The sequence below is a fragment of the Scyliorhinus canicula genome, chromosome 12 (assembly GCF_902713615.1).
Source record: "Scyliorhinus canicula chromosome 12, sScyCan1.1, whole genome shotgun sequence".
In the NCBI taxonomy this organism is placed as follows: Eukaryota; Metazoa; Chordata; class Chondrichthyes; order Carcharhiniformes; family Scyliorhinidae; genus Scyliorhinus; species Scyliorhinus canicula.
Window position 1 is genome coordinate 66,612,194 of NC_052157.1, and position 23,319 is coordinate 66,635,512.

Sequence of the window (23,319 nt, forward strand, 5' to 3'; positions counted from 1 at the left end):
GGCAGTGCAGCTCTCCCTCAGTACTGATCCTCTGACAGCACAGAGTTCCCTCAGTACTGACCCTCTGACAGTGCAGCACTCCCTCAGTACTAATCCTCCGACAGTGCAGAATTCCCTCAGTACTGACCCTCTGACAGTGCAGCTCTCCCTCAGTACTGACCCTCAGACAGGGCAGCACTCCCACAGTTCTGACCCTCTGACAGTGCAGCTCTCCCTCGTAGTGACCCTCTGACAGTGCAGCACTCCCTCAGTACTGACCCTCAGACAGGGCAGCACTCCCACGGTACTGACCCTCTGACAGTGCAGCTCTCCCTCATACTGACCCTCTGACAGTGCAGCTCTCCCTCAATGGCAATGCTGCTGGCACAGACGGATGGAACGCCAGTCTGGATCAGATTGGTGCCAACAGCATGGGGGTACGTCCCTGTTCTGGATGGAATCGATTTCGGACCTTACCCAATGACAAACTGAGGGAGGGTTTACTCAAAGGGAATGTCTCAATCTCGGTGAAAGAGTCCGGTTTTAAGGTGAATCCTGAAGGAGAAGACATGAGGTCTCAGAATGGAATTCAAAGCTTTGGGTCCCACAACCTCCTGTGGTGGAGCAATGTAACTTGGGGATATTCAAGAGGCCAGAGTGGGAGAAATAATCCGTTCGTCCCACCAGGGAGGGATATGTGTCGTTGATACATCCACAGTCAAAGGGCCCGATTCTCCCAGACAGGGAGAAATCGTAAGGCTGGCGGCAAATCCGGGCGGGTTTGACGCCAGCCTCCCCCTCCCCGACCGGGAACCGATTCTGGTCCCCGGTCGAGGCTAGTATGCCTCGGCCGTGAACTCCGGCATCGCGGGCTTAACGAATTTCGTTAAGCCCGTTTGCCAGAGTTTGCGCCAGCTGACGCGTCACATGACGTCAGCCGCGCATGCGGGGGCCTGGATGCCCCTCAGCCGACCCGCGAAGTGATACAGCGGGGCGGCGGAAGGACAAAGAGTGCGCGGGAATCGGACCCGCTGCCCGCGATCGGTGGGCACCGATCGCGGGCCCATGGCACCCTTGGCACAGCCGTGGTACTGCCGTGCCAATCGGTGCCATGGTTTTCAAAATCAGGACTTTACGGCCGTTTTTACGAACGGCCAGACCAGGTGTGTTTGCCGTTCGTAAAAACGGCCGTTAAAGGGCTTGGAACTCGGCCCATCGGCCAGCTGAGAATCGCTGCTGGCCGTAAAAAAAACGGCTGCAGCGATTCGTATCGGGAGTCGGGCGTGGGGGGGGGGGGGGGGGGGGGAGAATAGCGGGAGGGCGTCGGACTAGCGTGGCCGTAAAAATTTACGAACCCCGCTATTCTCCGCACCGTCGTGAGTGCGGAGAATTGTGCCCAAAGACTTTGGAAGGGTAAGGGAGCTTGGAGATAGAACAATTTACTTACAAGGAACAAGGGTCCGTTTAAGAAGTCGAGTGTGGGTGATAAAATAGAAAGAGGGAAGAGCCATCTCCGAGGAATGTGAGCTATTTCGAACCAACAGCTAACCTGAGGGGGTCATCCGATCGGACTGTCTGCCCCTCTTCCGCGGCGTTATTTGTGGCTGGGTGTCCCTGGAGAGGGAACATGCGGTGTCCATGGGCACACTCGAGGCCTCCCATGCTTAGTAGGCCCCGAAGGGGTTGGACTGCTTTTTCGTCCCCTATTTTCACATTTTGGTTTGATGTTTTTTAAGTTTCCGTTCCTCTTTGTTCTTTTTAGGCTGTGTTTTGGTTGTTCTTTGTAAAAGCGGCCCTCTTTGATTTTTCCCTGAATTAGTTTCAGATCTTCTAATTAGTTAATTGGCCCTATAACATGGCAATAGCTAACATGGGGGTGTTTAACAGGCCAGAAACTCGGAGTGGGGGTTTCGTTTAGAGTGAACAGCAGGAGGTGAGTCTGAGCAGAAGCCCAGAGAGGACATGGAGGGGGGGTGGAAATGGAGATGATGTGGCACTACGATTGTAGAGGAGGGGGCCAAGCAGGTAGGGTAAAGGGTAGGATAGGCCAGAAAAGTGTGTGTTTGGGGGAAAGGGCGGCTAGAAATGAGGCGGGAACTAGAAAACGGAGGTTTCAGCGGGGAGGTGGCGGAAACCGGCCGAAGAAAATAATAAGATGTCGTTCTTGGCTTCCAGCCATAGCCATCAGCAGCCTGGAATTTACTCTGGGTCTTGGCCAACATTTCACCTGTTGATACCTCAGTGTCCACAAGGTGGATCCATACCTGGGTTTTGGCTCCTGTTCCATTTGGGTATTTAAAAAAAATATTCCCCACGCCGTCATCAATCCTATAAATGGGATGAGGATCTTTATTCTGAGCAGATCCACCAAGTCTTGGGAGTGCAGAGAGAGACAGAGAAGAAAATGAAGATGTTGCTTGGAGCAGTGCTTCTCATCGCCTTGGTGACAGGAGGTAATGTAACTGAGGGGTCACAGTGTCTTCTCAATCCCTACACAACCTCTCCTATATTTTTTACAAAGGTATATTGACTATTGTGATAACATTGCAAATGAGAAGGTGACGTTTTGTGCTTGAGATAAATTAAGAGTGGTTTGAGTATTGGGGTTGGAATCTGACGAATATTGCAGCATCCCTGTGTTTCAACACAGAAAGGTTATGATAAATAGTGCACACCCAGTGTTATATTAGGGAGTGGTGTCCCGCATTGGAGTGTGAGAGGTGTTTTATTACAGAGTGATATCTCCACCGGGCAGCACACGTGGCTAGCACTGTGGCTTCACAGCGCCAGGGTCCCAGGTGTGATTACCCACTGGGTCACTGTCTGTGCGGAGTCTGCACGTTCTCCCCGTGTCTTTGTGAGGTTTCCTCCGGGTGCTTCGGTTTCCTCCCACAGTCCAAAGACGTGCAGTTTAGGTCAATTGGCCATGCTAAATTGCCCTGAGTGTCCAAAATGTTTAGGAGGGGTTTTTGGGTTAGGGGATAGGGTGGAAGCGAGAGCTTAAGTGGGTTGGTGCAGACTCGATGGGCTAAATGGCCTCATTCTGCACTGTATGTTCTATGTTCTACTGGGGAGTGAGTGTTGCTGTACTTATTCCAGTGATATCCCCATTGGGGAGTGAGTGTTGGTGTGTGTTATTACAGAGTGATATCCCCATTGGGGAGTGAGTGTTGGTGTGTTTTATTACAGAGTGATACTGTATCTCCATTGGGGAGTGAGTGTTGGTGTGTTTATTACAGAGTGATATCTCCATTGGGGAGTGAGTGTTGGTGTGTTTTATTACAGAGTGATATCCCCATTGGGGAGTGAGTGTTGGTGTGTTTATTACAGAGAGATATCCCCATTGGGGAGTGAGTGTTGGTGTGTTTATTACAGTGACATCCCCATTGGGGGGTGAGTGTTGGTGTGTTTATTACAGAGTGATATCCCCATTGGGGAGTGAGTGTTGGTGTGTTTATTACAGTGATATCTCCATTGGGGAGTGAGTGTTGGTGTGTTTATTACAGATTGATATCTCCATTGGGGAGTGAGTGTTGGTGTGTTTATTACAGAGTGATTTCTCCATTGGGGAGTGAGTGTTGGTGTGTTTATTACAGTGATATCCCCATTGGGGAGTGAGTGTTGGTGTGTGTTTATTACAGAGTGATATCCCCATTGGGGAGTGAGTGTTGGTGTGTTTTCTTACAGAGTGATATCCCCATTGGGGAGTAAGTGTTGGTGTGTTTTCTTACAGAGTGATATCCCCATTGGGGAGTGAGTGTTGCTGTGTTTTATTACAGTGATATCCCCATTGGGGAGTGAGTGTTGGTGTGTTTTCTTACAGTGATATCCCCATTGGGGAGTGAGTGTTGGTGTGTTTTCTTACAGAGTGATATCCCCATTGGGGAGTGAGTGTTGCTGTGTTTTATTACAGTGATATCCCCATTGGGGTGTGAGTGTTGATGAGTTTTATCACTGATATCCCCATTTGGGAAGTGAGTTTTGGTGAGTTTTAATACACCACTATCTTCACCCCTGTGTATGTCCTGTCACACTTGCAGGTCAGACCAAGCAGAGGTGAGTGCACAGTGGTACACAGTCGGGTTAGAGTTGCCCTGGGTTCCCTGGGTTCTCATGGCTTCAGGCAAAACATGGGCACGGAAACCTCCTTCTGATTACCATGTCCCAGCTACCATCAGATGACGAATCAGTACTCCTCCATGTTGATCACCACGGGGGAAGCACTGCGGGCGGAAAGGGCACAGAATTTACTCTGGGTGGGGGTGCTTTCATGTTCATCAACACGAGTGGCTCAGCAGCACCACAACTGACTGGGCTAGCAGGGTCCTAAAAGACAAAACTGCTAGACTGGGTTTGCGACAGGTGGTGAGGGAACCAATAAGAGGGGAAAACATGCTCGACCTTATCCCACCAATCTGCCTGCTGCAGATGCATCTGTCCATGACAGTATCAGCATAAGTGACCACCCTACAGTTCTTGTGGAGATGGGTTCCCACCTTCACATTGATTATGTGTTGTGTGGCACTACCATTAATGCATAAATTCAGAACAGATCCAGCAACTTGAGACTGCGATCCATGAGGTGCTGTGGGCCATCAGCAGCAGCAGAATTGTACACACCCACAATCTGCAACCTCATGGCCCGGCATATTCCCCACTCTACCATAACCGCCAATTCAGGGGACCAACCCTGGTTCAATGAAAAGTAAAGGAAAGCATGCCAGGAGCAACACCAGTCTTCCCAAAAAATGTCAACCTGGTGAAGCTGCAACACAGGACTATTTGTATGCCAAGCAACATAAGCAGCAAGTAATAGACAAAGCTAAGCGATCCACAACGGATCAGGTCTAAACTCTGCAGTCCTGCCACATCCAGCCATGAATGGCGGTGGACAATTAATCCAACTCACTGGAGGAGGAGGTTCCACCAATATCCCCATCCTCAGTGACAGAGGAATCCAGCACATATGTACAGAAGACAAGGTTGAAGCATTTGCAATAATGTTTACCCAGAAATGCTGAATGGATGATCCATCTCGGTCCCCTCCGGAGATCAAGAAACAGCAGAAGGCACTGGATACTGCAAAGGCTATGGACCCTGACAATATCCCAGCAATTGTTCTGAAGATTGTGCTCCATAACTTGCCGAACCCCTAGCCAAGCTGCTCCAGTACAGCTACAGCACTGGCATCTACCCAGCAAATAGGAAAATTGCCTGGGTATGTCCGATGCACAAAAAGCAGGACAAAATCCAACCCAGCAAATTACCACACGATCAGTTTAATCTCAATCATCAGTAAAGTGACAGAAGGAGTCATCAACAGAGCTATCAAGCAGCACTTGCTGAACAATAACCTGCTCATTGGTGATTAGATTGATTCTGCCAAGTTCACTTAGCTCCTGACTTCATTACAACTTTGGTTCAAACATGGACAAAAGAGCTGAACTCCAGAGGTGAGAGTGACTTCCCTTGACATCAAGGCTGTTTTTGATTGAATATGGCATCTAGGAGTCCGAGCAAAGTGGAGTCAATGGGAATCAGGGAAAAAACTCTCCGCTGATTGGAGTCACACCCAGCATAATGGATGATGGTTGTGGTTGTTGGAGGCCAGTCATCTCAGTTTCGGACATCACTGAAGGAGTTCCTCAGGGTACTTGTCCGAGGTCCAACCATCTTTAGCTGCTTCATCAGTGACCTCCCTTCCAACATACGGTCCAATGTGTGGATGTTCGCTGATGATTGTACAATGTTCGGCACCATTCACGACTCCTCAGACACTGAAGCAGTCCACGTGCAAATGTGGCAAATCTGGACAATATCCAGGCTTGGGCTGACAAGTTACATTCATGCCACACAAGTGCCAGGCAATGATCATCTTCAACAAGAGAGAATCAAACCATTGCCCCTTGCCATTCAATGGCATTACTGTCAGTGACTCCCCCACTATCAATATCCTGGAATTACCATTGGCAAGAAACTGAACTGGACTAGCCAAATAAATACTGTGACTACAGGTGCAGGTCAGAGGCAGGAATCCTGTTGTGAATAACTCACCACCTGACTGCCCAAAGCCTGCCCACCACATATAAGGCACAAGTCAGGAGTGTAATGGAATACCCCCCCCCCCCCCCCCCCCCCCCCCCCCCCCACTTGCCTGGATGTGTGCAGCTCCAACAGCACTCCAGAAGCTCAACACCATCCAGGACAAAGCAGCCCACTTGATTGGCACCCCTTCCACAAACATTCACACCCTCCACCACCGACGAACAGTGGGGGCAGTGTTGACCATCTACAAGATGCACTGCAGTAACTCTCCAAGCTTCCTTTGACAGTACCTTACAAACCCATGACCACAACCATCTAGAAGGACAAGAGTAGCAGATACCTCGAAACCCCACCAATTGTAGGTTCCCCTCCATGTCCCTCACCATCCTGACTTGGAAATATATCGGCTGTTCCTTCAATGTCACTGGGTCAAAATCCTGGAACTCCCTCCCTATCAGCACAGTGGGTGAACCTTCACCTCACGGAGTGCAACGATTCAGGAAGACAGCTCACTAACACCTTCTCAAAGGACAATTAGGGATGGGCAATAAATGCTGATTTAAAAATAAACATTTTTTTCTCACAGGTTCCTCCCTGATTTGTCACAAATGTAATAGCCTCACTGGCAGCTGTGCATTAAACACCACAACCGAGTGTCGCAAAACAAGCCATCCAACATGCAGATCCATCAGTGTCAACGAAGTCTTTGGTAAGTACTGTGCAATCATTGGGATTTTACTTTCACTCTGAGATTTCAGCAGCAGCAACTTTAATGTAGTTGGGGGAGGGGGTGGGGGGGGGGGGGGGGGAGAGAGAGGGGGGGGGGGTGCGGTGGTTGTGGCCTGATCGAACTTTAGGAATTATTACTGGGCGGCAAATATAGCCATGATCAGGAAGTGGGTAGTTGGGGAGGGGTCAGTGAGGGAGCTGGTAGAGGCGGCATCATGTAAGGGCACAAGTTCAGGGATGGTAGTAATGGCACCTCTGCCATTCTCGCTGGCCTGGTACTCCACAAGCCTGGTGGGGTTGGCAGCTCTAAGGGTGTGGGGACAGTGGAGGAGGCATATGGGAGTGGGGGGAGCATCGGTCTGGGCTCCAATTTGTGGGAACCACCGGTTTGTGCCGGGGAAGTTGGATGGGGGGTTTTGGAGGTGGCAGAGAGCATGGATTGAGAGGCTGGGGGATCTGTTTATCGATGGCAGCTTTCCTTATTTGGACGATTTGGAGGAGGATTTGAACTTCCGGGAGGGAATGGGTGTTGTTATCTGCAGGAGAGGGACTTTGCACGAAAGTAGGTTTCAACCTTTCCGCTTCTACCGCCACAGGGGATACAGGATAAGGTCATTTCAAAAATGGGAGTGGGGGAGGGGAAGGTCTCGGAAATTGATAAAGAGCTCATGGAGTGGGAGAAACCCAGATAGGTGGGCTAAAGCGTAAATGGGAAGATGAGCTGGGTAAGAAAATAGAGCTGGGTCTGTGGGAGGATGCTCTGAGCAGAGTCAACACGTCCTCATCATGTGCCAGGCTCAGGCTGATATAATTTAAGGTGGTCCACCTGGCACACATGACAGGGCCCAGATGAGCAGGTTTTTTGAAGGGATGGAGGGCCTGTGTGAGAGGTGTGCGGTAGGGCCCGCAAACCATGTCCACATATTTTGGGCATGCCTGAAGCTCAGGGAATTTTGGCAGGGATTTGCCGATGTCTTGTCTACGGTGCCAAAGGCAAGGTGGCGGCGAGTCCAGAGGTGACGATTTTTGGACTGTCGGGAGACCTGGGGGTCCAGGGGCAGAAGAGGCTCACGTTTTGGCCTTTGCCTCCTTGGTAGTCCGGAGACGGATCCTATTAGCGTGAAGGGTCTCGGAGTCCCCAAAATTGGGGGTATGGGTTACTGACATGGCTGGGTTTCTCAGACTTGAGAAAATCAAGTTTGCCCTAAGAAATGAAATGAAAATCGCTTATTGTCACGAGTAGGCTTCAATGAAGTTACTGTGAAAAGCCCCTAGTCGCCACATTCCGGCGCCTGTTCGTGGAGGCTGGTACGGGAATCAATGGTAAGAGGATCAATGTGAGGGTTCGTCCGGAGGTGGCAGCCGTTTATCGACGACTTCAGGGGAAACTAAACTGTTAGCAGACACAACGGGGGGGGGGGGGAAGGGAGGAAGGGGGTTGTGAATGTGGGGGGGTGGGGGGGAATTGTGCGTATAAGCCATGTTGGTTGGGTATGGTTGTTGGTTGGGGGGATGTTATTTGCTGAGTTATGTTTACACTTGTATTTGTTTTCAGAAAATGTACATAAGTACAGTAAAGGCAATCAGCTAGGAGCTGTCTCCATGTTTGCTTCTAACAATGGCTCTGTTGAACTCGAGACTGACCTACAGTGCAGATTACGTGTTCTCTGACATCTGTGTGGACGGTTCTGTACTCAGTACCACATTGATCTGTTATGCTCCAGACCCTTGCACTACAACCTCCCCAATTCTTTATCTAATGTATTATAAGCTATTCCTGTTTACTGCATGTACCCTCATTGTTAATACTATCCTATCTCTCCTATTCAAGACGGATTTAATATGTTTTGGCGATCTGGAGGCCTTATCATTTTGACATATCGTGTTCTCAATGCTGTCCGATGAGAACTGGATTCTGTTGTTGCAAAAACATTCTGCTCAATTGGAGTTTGTTCTGGCATCTGATCGTCTTCCATAATGTTTTTCCATTGTACTGATGGAATGACCTGTCAAGGGATGACGAGGGGACTCCTACAGTTCCTCCTGAATGTATACGCTGGGGTGCAAAACAGGTCTGACCAAGTTTGGCCACCATCCTTCTCAATGATAGTGCCCTCTCTCTCAATCAATACCTTGTTGTTTTTTGTAGTTTTGGCAAGATCCCGTGCAGTACCTTCTGTAGTAGATGAAAACCTTATTTTAATTGTCGGACTGCTCTCCTGCTTAGATATCCTGGAAATCATTGATTACCAATCCTGTATTAGGTTCTTAGACAGCATTGTAAGTTGTAAGTTACAGAGATTTCTCTATCTCATCCAACTCTTACAACCCTCCCTTTTTTCTGTAACCTCTTGCAGCCCTTAAATCCCTCCCTATCCTGTAACCTCTTCCAGCCACTATGACCCGCCTCATCTCTAACCCCCTCCAGCCCCTATGACCATCCCCATTTTTAACCTTCTCCAGCCTCTATGACCCTCCCTATCTCTGCAACCTTTTCCAGCACCTCTGACCCGCTCCATTTCTGTAACCTCCTCCAGTTCTGTAACCTTGCATTCATCAGAATGATATTGAGGCTAATCGGGTTTAATGAAGTGGACAGGTTGCTCATGATAGTACTGAGAGTTTGGTGACGTAACATAATGTGATTTGTTCGATTAGGTCCAACAAGCACTAATTTCCTTCTGAGTGGCTGTGGATCCTGTTTTGGTCTCGCCACTTTCAATAGTGGATTTTATTCCAGCTACGTGCACACCAGCTGTTGCAGCTCCAACCTCTGCAATGATGATGTTAAACCAGGTAAGACACTGACTGGCTGGATACTGGGTGGAGGGCAGTGAGAGGCAGTTTGATCCAGTGTGCTCTATCTCACTTATTTCACCTTCTGCTGCAGTTAGATAATAAACGTTAGCAAGCAACATGTATTTCTACTGCATCAGTCACAACTTGAAGATATCAGATTTCCAGAAGGCCTTTGACAAGGTGCCGCATAGGAGACTGCTAAATAAGTTAAGAGCCCATGGTGTTAAGGGTAAGATCTTGGCATGGATAGGGGATTAGCTGACTGGCAGAAGGCAGAGAGTGGGGAAAAAGGGGTCTTTTTCAGGGTGGCAGCCGGTGACTGGTGGTGTGCCTCAGGGGTCGGTGCACAACGTTTTGCAATATACATTAATGATCTGGAGGAAGGAACTGAAGGCACTGTTGCTAAATTTGCAGATGATACAAAGATCTGCAGAGGGACAGGTAGTATTGAAGAAGCAGGCGGGCTTCAAAAAGACTTAGACAGACTAGGAGATTGGGCAAAGAAGTGGCAAATGAAATACAATGTGGAAAAGTGTGAGGTTATGCACTTTGGAAGGAGGACTTTAGGCATAGACTATTTTCTAAATGGGGAAATGCTTAGGGAATCAGAAGCATAAAGGGACTTGGGAGTCCTTGTTCACAATTCTCTTAAGGTTAACGTGCAGGTTCTGTTGGCAGTTAGGAAGACAAATGCAATGTGAGCATTCATGTCGAGAGGGCTAGAATACAAGACCAAGGATGTACTTCTGAGGCCAAATAAGGCTCTGGTCAGACCTCATTTGGAGTATTGTGAGCAGTTTTGGGCCCCGTATTTAAGGATGTGCTGGCCTTGGAAAGGGTCCAGAGGAAGTTCACAAGAATGACCCTGGAATGAAGAGCTTGTCATGTGAGGAACTGTTGAGGACTCTGGGTCTGTACTCAGTGGAGTTTAGAAGGATGAGGAAGGATCTTATTGAAACTTACAGGATATTGCGAGGCCTGGATAGAGTGGGCGTGGAGAGGACGTTTCCACTTGTGGGAAAAACGAGAACCAGCGGAGACCATCTCAAACTAAAGGAATCCTTTAAAACAGAGATGAGGAGGAATTTCTTCAGCCAGAGGGTGGTGAATCTGTGGAACTCTTTGCTGCGGAAGGCTGTGGAGGTCAAATCACTGAGTACCTTTAAGACAGATAGATAGGTTCTTGATTAATAAGGGGATCAGGGGTTATGGGGAGAAGACAGGAGAGTGGGGATGAGAAATATCAGCCATGATTGAATGGCGGAGCAGACTCGATGGGCTGAGTAGCCTAATTCTGCTCCTATGTCTTATGGTCAGATAATGCACAACACGCAATATTTTGCAAGCGTTGTCGGAAAGTTTGTCTTTTTGTGCACAGTGAGCTCGAGTGGACAGCAACATGATGATGACCACCTGAGGTTAGCACTGCTGCGTCACAGCACCAGGGACCGGGTTCAGGTCCTTGGCTGACTGTGTGGAGTTTGCATGTATTCCCTGTGACTGCGTGGGTTTCCTCTGGGTGCTCCAGTTTCCTCCCACAGTCCAAAGATGTACAGGCTAGGTGGATTGGCCATGCTAAATTGTCCCGTAGCATCCAAAGGTTAAATGAGGTTAGCGGGTACAGGGATAGGGCAGGAGAATAGGCTTATGTATGGTGCTCTTTCGGATGGTTGGGTATCAACTCGATGGGCTGAATGGCCTCCTTCTGCACTGTAGGGGCTATATGATGAAAATGATGTTCAGGGATAAATATTGGACAGAGGAGCCAGGAGGGTCCTTTCACAGCTAATGTAAAAGGCAAGACCTGACTATCTGGATTTCCAAAAGGCCTTTGATAAGGTGCCACACAGGAGGCTGCTGAGTAAGGTGAGGGCCCATGGTGTTCGAGGTGAGCTACTGGCATGGGTTGAGAATTGGCTGTCTGACAGAAGGCAGAGAGTTGGGATAAAAGGTTCTTTTTCGGAATGGCAGCCGGTGACCAGCGGTGTCCCACAGGGTTCAGTGTTGGGGCCGCAGCTGTTCACCATATATATTAATGATCTGGATGAAGGGACTGGGGGCATTCTAGCGAAGTTTGCTGATGATACGAAGTTAGGTGGTCAGGCAGGTAGTGCTGAGGAAGTGGGGAGGCTGCAGAAGGATCTAGACAGTTTGGGAGAGTGGTGCAGGAAATGGCTGATGCATTTCAACGTGAGAAAATGTGAGGTCTTGCACTTTGGAAAAAAGAATCCAAGCATAGACTACTTTCTAAACGGTGAGAAAATTCATAATGCCAAAGTACAAAGGGATCTGGGAGTGCTAGTCAAGGATTCCCTAAAGGTAAACATGCAGGTTGAATCCGTGATTAAGAAAGCGAATGCTATGTTGTCATTTATCTCAAGAGGGTTGGAATATAAAAGCAGCGATGTGCTACTGAGCCTTTATAAGGCTCTGGTTAGGCCCCATTTGGAGTACTGTGTCCAGTTTTGGGCCCCACATCTCAGGAAGGACATACTGGCACTGGAGCGTGTCCAGCGGAGATTCACACGGATGATCCCTGGAATGGCGGGTCTAGCATATGAGGAACGGCTGGCGTTCCTGGGATTGTATTCATTGGAGTTCAGAAGGTTAAGGGGAGATCTAATAGAAACTTACAAGATAATACATGGCTTAGAAAGGATGGACGCAAAGAAACTGTTTCCGTTAGGCGAGGAGTCGAGGACCCGTGGGCACAGCCTTAGAATTAGAGGGGGTAAATTCAAAACAGAAATGCGGAGACATTTCTTCAGCCAGAGAGTGGTGGGCCTGTGGAATTCATTGCCGCAGAGTGCAGTGGAGGCCGGGACGCTAAATGGCTTCAAGGCAGAGATAGATAAATTCTTGATGTCGCGAGGAATTAAGGGCTATGGGGAGAATGCTGGGAGGTGGAGTTGAAATGCCCATCAGCCATGATTAAATGGCGGAGTGGACTCGATGGGCCGAATGGCCTTACTTCCACTCCTATGTCTTATGGTCTTATGGTCTTATCTTTGCTCTCTGTTGTTTCCAGCTTTTGTGTAATCTCATTCCACCAGAAAATGATTTTTTTTTTGCAACTCTGATTGTCCTTTTTGCTCATTTCCCCATTCCCCTCTCTCTTTTTTGAAGATTTTCTGACCAAATCGCTGAAGCAAAGGTCCACTGATTTTTTTTTGGTGACGATCCCAAAAGTGGGCAGAGAATCCCTCCATTCGTTTAGCTTCTGAAGAGGTCCTGGACACAGATCAAAATATTAATCTTTGTCTTTTTTCCTTCAAACACTTGGTGAGTTTCCAACAAATGCTTTGTCCCTGCCCTTTCCCTGTAACCCTGCAGGCCTCTTTTTCCCTTCAAGCTGATCCGATTCTCTTTGGAAAGAGGCAGGAAAATCTCCTTCAAGCCATACCCTGAGGAATTTAATTCCTAATCCTAACCACTCACCAGGTAAAGAAGATTATCCTGATTGCTGCATGGCTTCCTTTGTCAATCTGTGCCCTTTTAATCCCTCTGCCCATGAGAACAGTTTCTCCAGCTCCTATTCTGTCCAGACCTCCGCTATTTGAACACCTCTATCAAATCTCCTCTCCCAACTTATCTTCCCCAAGGAGAACTGGCCTAGCCTCACACAGAATCACAGTGCAGAAGAGGCCCTTTGGCCCATCAGGTCAGCACCGACACATGGAAAACACCTGACCGACTCACCTAATCCCAAATTGCCAGCACTTGGCCCATATCCTTGAATGTTATGAAGTGCCAAGTGCTAATTCAGGTACTTTTTAAAGGACATGAGGCAACCCATCTCTATCACCCTCATAAGCAGTACATTCCAGACTTTCACCATCCTCTGGTTAAAAAAAAGTTTTTTTACACAAATCCCCCCTAAACCTCTTGCTCTCACCGTGAACTCATGTTGCCTCGTGACTGACCCTTCAACTAGGGGGAATAGCTCCTCACTATCCAGCCTGTCCCTGCCCCTCAGAATCTTCTACATCTCAGTTAGGTCACCCCTCACACTTCTCTGCTCCAGTGAAAACAACCCAAGCCTTTCTTCATAACTTAAATGTTTCATCCTGGACAACATCCAACGTATTCACGTCAGGGGCCCGGTGCCTGTTAATGAGCACAGTCCTGTGATTCTGTTTTGAGCGGTGATTGATTGCTTGAATACATTCAGAAGAGCAGAATGGGACAGGTTAACGATGTTGTCTGTTTGCATTTCAGAGATAGACAACAGTACACTGAATGGTCTGGAATGTCATGGATGTTTTACTGTTACTGAGGCCGGATGTAAGAATTTGATGACCACGATTAAATGTAGAGGACAACAGGATCGCTGTATCCACACTTCAGGAATCCGGAGGTGGAGTACGTCCAAGACTTTATTCATCATTTTACAGAATGATATAAAAACACCGACTAATATGTGGAATTTTACAGCCCAGAAACAGCCCATTCAGCCCATCTGTTCCACACGAGCCTCCTCCCACAACCTCTTCATCTCACCCCATCGCCATATATTTCTATTCCTCTCCCCCTCGTGTGTTTATCCAGATTCCCCTTTAAGGTGTCCATTCTCTTCACCTCAGCCACTACCTGTGGGAGTGACTTCCACTATCTCACCACACTCTGGATAAAGGGGTTCCCCCTGAGTTCCCCATTAGTGACTATCTTATATTGATGACCCCGAGATTTGGTCTGCCTCTCGAGTGGAAGCATCTCCTCTACATCGACTGGAGGCGGAATCAGAAGAAAGAGATAGAAATTAATTCTAAACATTCCTTGAAAAGGAAAGTCATCGATGTTGGAAGCTAGTTTGTACCTACATGAAGACTCCACCAGGAGAAATTGTGTTAGGTTCTGGGCACCACACCTGAGGCAGGATATCTTGGTCTTGGAGAGGGTGTAACTTCGATTCATTAGAATGATACTGAGGCTTCCCGTACCAGCCTCCCCGAACAGGCGCCGGAATGTGGCGACTAGGGGCTTTTCACAGTAACTTCATTGAAGCCTACTCGTGACAATAAGCAATTTTCATTTCATAAAAGGGTTAATTTACAGGGAAGGTTTCACTGGCTAGGCCTGTATTCCCGTGAGTATAGAAGATTAAGGGGTGATCTAATCGAGTGGTTTAAGATGATTTCAGGTTTTGATAAGGTTGATGGAGAGAAACTATCGCCTCTGCTGTGGGAGGAAGGTCCAAAACAGGGAGGTTCAGAGCTAATGTTAGAAAGTACTTCTTCACACAAAAGGTAGTGGAAATTTGGGACACTCTCCTGCAACCGCCCCATGACTCCCCCCCCCCCCCCCCCCCCCCCCCCCCCCCCACTTTGCCTCCCCCACCTGCCCCACCACTCCAAATAAACTACTGAGGTTTGGAGGGCCAATTGATATTTTCCAAACTGAGATTGGTAGATTTTTCTTGGTGAAGGGAATTGAGGGTTGTAGACCCAAGGTGGGTAGATGGAGTGAAGGAACAGATGGACCCTAGTCTAAATTGAATGTCGGAACAGGCCCGATGGGCTGAATGGCCTGATTCTGTTGCAGAGAGATTGTCTGTGTCACTCAGAGGCCGGGATAGTTTAACTGGCACTGATGGGGAATTGGATCTGGTGGGAGATCATGGGGAGCTGCTTAAAATGCACTTAAATTTGAAGGTATTAAACTGATCTCTCTCCCTTTTCTGCACACACAGAGGATCCCTCAACGTACGTGATGAAAGGCTGTGTTTCTGATGTTATGTGTCGAAATCCCGCCTATTTGGGACTTTTTGGGCTTCATCCGAACAACGCTTTGTACTGCTGCAAGGACAACATGTGCAACCTCGAGTCACGGAACTTTACCCGGTCCACCACACCTGGTCCCACAACCACTTCCAACTCGGGCCCAACCCAACTTAATGCCTCTATTAGCACCGCGCTGTTCCTGGTCTTCCTCAAACTTGTGCTGTGAACACAATGCTTCAACTCTTTTCGACTGGGTGCAGCATCTTGTGGATTGAGTCAGGGTTCCTGAGAGGGATGGAGAATCCCAGCATGCTCAGCATGGTTAAAACTCTCTTGTCCAACAGCTTTACCAACTCCCTCAATATCCTGCAATGTGAAAGTATTCAGCCTTCTCCCTCCCAAACTGGCTTGTGTCGTATCTATAGAATTAGTGGGTGTCTGCTCAACAATCGAGGTGTTTGTGTAACAATAATAATAATCTTTTGGCCATTTGGTCCATCATGTCCCTTTCAGCTCTTTCTCACATCAATCCCAAACTAATCCCACTGGACCACTGTCGACCCACACCCCTGTATCAATCCCAAACTAATCCCACTGCTGTGCTCTCTATCCATCACCCTATATTAATCACAAACTAATCCCATGGCCCACTCTCTCCCCATAGCCCTGTATCAATCCCAAACTAATCTCAGTGCTCCACACTCTCCCCATAGCCCTGTATCAATCCCAAACTAATCTCAGTGCTCCACATTCTCCCCATAGCCCTGTATCAATACCACCCTAGTTCCACACTCTCCCCATAGCCCTGTATCAATCCCAAACTAATCTCACTGTCCCACTCTCTCCCCATAGCTTCCATCAATCCCAAAATAATACCACTGCCCCACTCTCGCCCCACAGCTCTGTATCAATCTCAAACTAATCGCACTGTCACACTTGTTCCCATAGTCCTGTATCAACCCCTAACTAATCTCACTGCCCCACTCTTTCCCCATAGCCTCGTTCCACTCTCTCCCCACAGCCCTGTATCAATACCAACCTAGTCTCACTCTCTCCCCATAGCCCTGTATCAATACCAACCTAGTCTCACTCTCTCCCCATAGCCCTGTATCAATACCAACCTAGTCTCACTCTCTCCCCACAGCCCTGTATCAATACCAACCTAGTCTCACTCTCTCCCCATAGCCCTGTATCAATACCAAACTAGTCTCACTCTCTCCCCATAGCCCCGTATCAATTGCAAATTAATCACCCTGTCCCACTCTCCCCATAGCCATGTATCAATTGCAAATTAATCCCCCTGTCCCACTCTCTCTCTATAGCCATGTATCAATTCAAATTAATCCCCCTGTCCCACTCTCTCCCCAAGGCACTGTATCAATTGCAAATTAATCCCCCTGTCCCACTCTCTCCCCATAGCCATGTATCAATTCAAATTAATCCCCCTGTCCCACTCTCTCCCCATAGCTATGTATCAATTGCAAATTAATCCCCCTGTCCCACTCTCTCCCCATAGCCATGTATCAATTGCAAATTAATCCCCCGTCCCACTCTCTCCCCATAGCCATGTATCAATTCAAATTAATCCCCCTGTCCCACTCTCTCCACAAGGCCCTGTATCAATTGCAAATTAATCCCCCTGTCCCACTTTCTCCCAATAGCCATGTATCAATTGCAAATTAATCCCCCTGTCCCATTTTCTCCCCATAGCCATGTATCAATCCCAAACGAATCCCCCTGTCCCACTCTCTCCCCATAGCCTTGAACTAATCCTCCTGCCCCACTTTCTCTCCATAGCCTTGAACTAATCCTCCTGCCCCACTCTCTCTCCATAGCCCTGTATCAATCCCTAACTAATCCTCCTGCCCCACTCTCTCTCCATAGCCCTTTATCAATCCCTAACTAATCCTCCTGCCCCACTCTCTCTCCATAGCCCTGTATCAATCCCTAACTAATCCTCCTGCCCCACTCTCTCTCCATAGCCCTGTATCAATCCCTAACTAATCCTCCTGCCCCACTCTCTCTCCATAGCCCTGTATCAATCCCTAACTAATCCTCCTGCCCCACTCTCTCTCCATAGCCCTGTATCAATCCCAAACGAATCCCATATTAATGCCCTTCTCTTTCTTCATAAAGGGGAAATGTATTAAATGCAGGACTGTCGGAAATCACTGTTGAATCATTAATTTCTCAGATATACCCTGCCTGTAATGCAAAACCTATCCACTGCTGGTGACTGAACATCATCGTAACTCTTTAATTAAATCAACATTTCACTGATTTTCTCAATAAATGATTTACTGTTAATGTGGAATTGAATAAGAGTCACACCTCTCTCCATCTCCCTCTGTATTACTGTACTCAGTCACACCACCTCTCTCTGTATCTCTGCAATCAGTCACATTGCCCTCTATCTCCCTCTGCTGGTGTCTCTCTGTATCACTACAAGTTCACTGTTTAAACCTCTCCAGCACATCTGTGCCAGTGAGTTCAGAGTTCAGTTTCAGAGAGTAACTCCGGGTGAAGTATTCCTTCATTTGGCGACCTGAATGAGACTGTTCAAGTGTTTATTTAGATATTGGTGAATGTGATTACAGATAACGCGGCAGGAGGTTTTAGACTGGGAGGGGGTGACACAATTCCCCCAGATATGATCTGAGGCATGTCACAGTTTGGGGGTACAACAGGCAGGTATGACTCGTGCAGTGGGGGTAACTTGTGTTTTCACAATACCTCCACCAGGGCCCAATATTGTCACCTCGAAGTTTTTAATAATGTTCCGGAACACTCCAACTGAGAGTTCCACCTGTGGAATCTGGAAAAACAGCCACGAGGTCAAGAGGATGTAATCTTAACACAGACTTACGATGCTGTTTGAACGGAGCTGGGACACCCGCTTTGGAACAAATGGAACCAATTTGATGGATATGTAATTGTTTTAATTTCTTAATCACTTGTAGACTATATAATAAATTGTTAAGATAATTCAAATTCTGGTTTCTGCCTACCTTTTGTGTTCGGCGACTGCTGTTAATTTGCTTAAAAAAACAAACTAATGATTTCACGAGACCACAACTGAGAGCCATCAATGTAAGATTGTCATGAATCACTTGACGTGTGGCCAGTAACATTTTTGCCGCACAAGTGCCAGGCAATGACCTTCTGCAACAAGAGAGAACTTAACCATAGTCCCTTAACATTCAATGGCATTGCCATTGCTGAATCCCCCTCTATTAACATCCTGGGTGGGGGTGGGGGTTACCATTGACCAGAATCTGAACTAGACTAGCCATATAAATATTGTGGGGGAAGAGACTGCAACAGGCACATGACAGTCCATGAGGAAATGGAGAGGATTAGGAGTCAGACAGACCTGGATTTGGGACCCAGGGGCAATTGCAGTGGAAACCAAATCTGATTGATTGTTTCTGACTCCAGATTGAGATTTATGTCGACATGAAAGGCTGGATGTTTTCTGCTTTAACTGGTAATCCTCCCAATTTTACTACGATATCCTCACTGTCACAGTCTGGCTCCCTCTGGAAGAAAAATCAGTGTATGTTCCATAAACACAAGGTTATTGGAAGAAAGAGGCTCAATGGTTCCTCAATGTCAATTTGCACATTTCTCATCCAAAAAACTGAACACCTGACAGTGCAGCGCTCTCTCAGTACTGACCTTCTGACAGTGCAGCAGTCCCTCAGTACTGACCCTCTGACAGTGCAGCAGTCCCTCAGTACTGACGCTCTGACAGTGCAGCACTCCCTCAGTACTGACCCTCTGACAGTGCAGCACTCCCTTAGTACTGACCCTCTGACAGTGCGGCACTCCCTCAGTAATGACTCCCTGACAGTCAGCAGTCCCTCAGTAATGTCTGCCTGACATGCAGCACTCCCTCAGTACTGACTCTCTGACAGCGCAGCGCTCCCTCAGTACTAACCCTCTGACAGTGGAGCACTCCCTCAGTACTGACCATCCGACAGTGCAGCTCTCCCTCAGTAACGACTCCCTGACAGTCAGCAGACCTCAGTAATGTCTGCCTAACAGTGCAGCACTCCCTCAGTACTGACTCTCTGACAGTGCAGCGCTCCCTCAGCACTGACCCTCTGACAGTGCAGCACTCCCTCAGCACTGACCCTCTGACAGTGCAGCACTCCCTCAGTACTGACCCTCTGACAGTGCAGCACTCCCTCAGTACTGACCCTCTGACAGTGCAGCACTCCCTCAGCACTGACCCTCTGACAGTGCAGCGCTCCCTCAGTACTGACCCTCTGACAGTGCAGCACTCCCTCAGTACTGACCCCCTGACAGTGCAGCGCTCCCTCAGTACTGATCCTCTGACAGTGCAGCACTCCCTCAGTACTGACCCTCTGACAGTGCAGCACTCCCTCAGTACTGACCCTCTGACAGTGCAGCACTCCCTCAGTACTGACCCTCTGACAGTGCAGCACTCCCTCAGTACAGATCATCCGACAGTGCACTACTCCCTCAGTAATGACTCCCTGACAGTCAGCAATCCTCAGTAATGTCTGCCTAACAGTGCAGCACTCCCTCAGTACTGACTCTCTGACAGTGCAGCACTCCCTCAGCACTGACCCTCTGACAGTGCAGCACTCCCGCAGTACTGACTCTCTGACAGTTCAGCACTCCCTCAGTACTGACCTTCTGAAAGTGCAGCAATGCCTCAGTACTGACCCTCTGACAGTGCAGCACTCCCGCAGTACTGACCCTCTGACAGTGCAGCACTCCCTCAGTACAGATCATCCGACAGTGCAGCACTCCCTCAGTAATGACTCCCTGACAGTCAGCAGTCCTCAGTAATGTCTGCCTAACAGTGCAGCACTCCCTCAGTACTGACTCTCTGACAGTGCAGCACTCCCTCAGTACTGACCCTCTGACAGTGCAGCGCTCCCTCAGTACTGACCCCCTGACAGTGCAGCGCTCCCTCAGTACTGATCCTCTGACAGTGCAGCACTCCCTCAGTACTGACCCTCTGACAGTGCAGCGCTCCCTCAGTACTGACCCTCTGACAGTGCAGCACTCCCTCAGTACTGACCCCCTGACAGTGCAGCGCTCCCTCAGTACTGATCCTCTGACAGTGCAGCACTCCCTCAGTACTGACCCTCTGACAGTGCAGCACTCCCTCAGTACTGACCCTCTGACAGTGCAGCACTCCCTCAGTACTGACCCTCTGACAGTGCAGCACTCCCTCAGTACTGACCCTCTGACAGTGCAGCATGTCCTCATTACTGACCCTCTGACAGTGCAGCGCTCCCTCAGTACTGACCCTCTGACAGTGCAGCACTCCCTCAGTACTGACCCTCTGACAGTGCAGCACTCCCTCAGTACTGACCCTCTGACAGTGCAGCACTCCCTCAGTACAGATCATCCGACAGTGCACTACTCCCTCAGTAATGACTCCCTGACAGTCAGCAATCCTCAGTAATGTCTGCCTAACAGTGCAGCACTCCCTCAGTACTGACTCTCTGACAGTGCAGCACTCCCTCAGCACTGACCCTCTGACAGTGCAGCACTCCCGCAGTACTGACTCTCTGACAGTTCAGCACTCCCTCAGTACTGACCTTCTGAAAGTGCAGCAATGCCTCAGTACTGACCCTCTGACAGTGCAGCACTCCCTCAGTACTGACTCTCTGACAGTTCAGCACTCCCTCAGTACTGACCTTCTGAAAGTGCAGCAATGCCTCAGTACTGACCCTCTGACAGTGCAGCACTCCCGCAGTACTGACCCTCAGACAGTGCAGCACTCCCTCAGTACTGACCCTCTGACAGTGCAGCACTCCCTCAGTACAGATCATCCGACAGTGCAGCACTCCCTCAGTAATGACTCCCTGACAGTCAGCAGTCCTCAGTAATGTCTGCCTAACAGTGCAGCACTCCCTCAGTACTGACTCTCTGACAGTGCAGCACTCCCTCAGTACTGACCCTCTGACAGTGCAGCGCTCCCTCAGTACTGACCCCCTGACAGTGCAGCGCTCCCTCAGTACTGATCCTCTGACAGTGCAGCACTCCCTCAGTACTGACCCTCTGACAGTGCAGCGCTCCCTCAGTACTGACCCTCTGACAGTGCAGCACTCCCTCAGTACTGACCCCCTGACAGTGCAGCGCTCCCTCAGTACTGATCCTCTGACAGTGCAGCACTCCCTCAGTACTGACCCTCTGACAGTGCAGCACTCCCTCAGTACTGACCCTCTGACAGTGCAGCACTCCCTCAGTACTGACCCTCTGACAGTGCAGCACTCCCTCAGTACTGACCCTCTGACAGTGCAGCATGTCCTCATTACTGACCCTCTGACAGTGCAGCGCTCCCTCAGTACTGACCCTCTGACAGTGCAGCACTCCCTCAGTACTGACCCTCTGACAGTGCAGCACTCCCTCAGTACTGACCCTCTGACAGTGCAGCACTCCCTCAGTACTGACCCTCTGACAGTGCAGCACTCCCTCAGTACTGACCCTCTGACAGGGCAGCACTCCCACAGTACTGACCCGTTGACAGTGCAGCACTCCCTCAGTACTGACCCTCTGACAGTGCAGCATGTCCTCATTACTGACCCTCTGACAGTGCAGCGCTCCCTCAGTACTGACCCTCTGACAGTGCAGCACTCCCTCAGTACTGACCCTCTGACAGTGCAGCACTCCCTCAGTACTGACCCTCTGACAGTGCAGCACTCCCTCAGTACTGACCCTCTGACAGTGCAGCACTCCCTCAGTACTGACCCTCTGACAGGGCAGCACTCCCACAGTACTGACCCGTTGACAGTGCAGCACTCCCTCAGTTCTGACCCTCTGACAGTGCAGCACTCCCTCAATGGCAATGCTGCTGGCACAGACGGATGGAACGCCGGTCTGGATCAGATTGGTGCCAACAGCATGGGGGTACGTCCCTGTTCTGGATGGAATCAATTTCGGACCTTACCCAATGACAATCTGAGGGAGGGTTTACTCAAAGGGAATGGTCTGGTTTTAAGGTGAATCCTGAAGGAGAAGATATGTGGTCTCAGAATTGAATTCAGAGCTTTGGGCCACACAACCTCCTGTGGTGGAGCAATGGAACTTGGAAATACTCAAGAGGCCAGAGTGGGAGAAATAATCCGTTCGTCCCATCAGGGAGGGATATGTGTCGTTGATACATCCACAGTCAAAGACTTTGGAAGGGTAAGGGAGCTTGGAGATAGAACAATTTACTTACAAGGAACAAGGGTCCGTTTAAGAAGTCGAGTGTGGGTGATAAAATAGAAAGAGGGAAGAGCCATCTCCGAGGAATGTGAGCTATTTCGAACCAACAGCTAACCTGAGGGGGTCATCCGATCGGACTGTCTGCCCCTCTTCCGCGGCGTTATTTGTGGCTGGGTGTCCCTGGAGAGGGAACATGCAGTGTCCATGGGCACACTCGAGGCCTCCCATGCTTAGTAGGCCCCGCAGGGGTTGGACTGCTTTTTCGTCCCCTATTTTCACATTTTGGTTTGATGTTTTTTAAGTTTCCGTTCCTCTTTGTTCTTTTTAGGCTGTGTTTTGGTTGTTCTTTGTAAAAGCGGCCCTCTTTGATTTTTCCCTGAATTAGTTTCAGATCTTCTAATTAGTTAATTGGCCCTATAACATGGCAATAGCTAACATGGGGGTGTTCAACAGGCCAGAAACCCAGAGTGGGGGTTTTGTTTAGTGTGAACAGCAGGAGGTGAGTCTGAGCAGAAGCCCAGAGAGGACATGGAGGGAGGGGGGGGGGGGGCGGAAATGGAGATGATGTGGCATCACGATTGTAGAGGAGGGGGCCAAGCAGGTAGGGTAAGGGGTAGGATGGACTAGAAAAGTGTGTGTTTGGGGGAGGGGGCGGCTAGAAATGAGGCGGGAACTAGAAAACGGAGGTTTCAGTGGGGAGGTGGCGGAAACCGGCCGAAGAAAATAATAAGATGTCGTTCTTGGCTTCCAGCCATTGCCATCAGCAGCCTGGAATTTACTCTGGGTCTTGGCCAACATTTCACCTGTTGATACCTCAGTGTCCACAGGGTGGATCCATACCTGGGTTTTGGCT

At 49.1% G+C, this 23,319-nt stretch overlaps 1 protein-coding gene across 1 annotated transcript; it reads left to right on the forward strand.

The window, feature by feature from the left end:
* The first annotated feature begins 2,353 nt into the window (after positions 1-2,353).
* Positions 2,354-15,760, forward strand: LOC119975276 (urokinase plasminogen activator surface receptor-like). The gene is made up of 5 exons (XM_038814985.1): positions 2,354-2,432; positions 6,611-6,733; positions 9,412-9,549; positions 13,771-13,914; positions 15,242-15,760. Exons 1-5 carry the CDS (start codon positions 2,384-2,386, stop codon positions 15,496-15,498), a joined length of 711 nt encoding a protein of 236 aa, XP_038670913.1. The 5' UTR covers positions 2,354-2,383; the 3' UTR covers positions 15,499-15,760.
* Positions 15,761-23,319: the final 7,559 nt, after the last annotated feature.

Excerpts from the sequence above, each read along its gene's own strand:
- LOC119975276 (XM_038814985.1), top strand. The coding sequence starts at position 2,384 with ATGAAGATGTTGCTTGGAGCAGTGCTTCTCATCGCCTTGGTGACAGGA. Across the intron at positions 2,433-6,610 it reads CATCGCCTTGGTGACAGGAG|GTTCCTCCCTGATTTGTCAC; the intron begins GTAATGTAACTG and ends TTTTTCTCACAG. Across the intron at positions 6,734-9,411 it reads CAGTGTCAACGAAGTCTTTG|GTCCAACAAGCACTAATTTC; the intron begins GTAAGTACTGTG and ends TTGTTCGATTAG.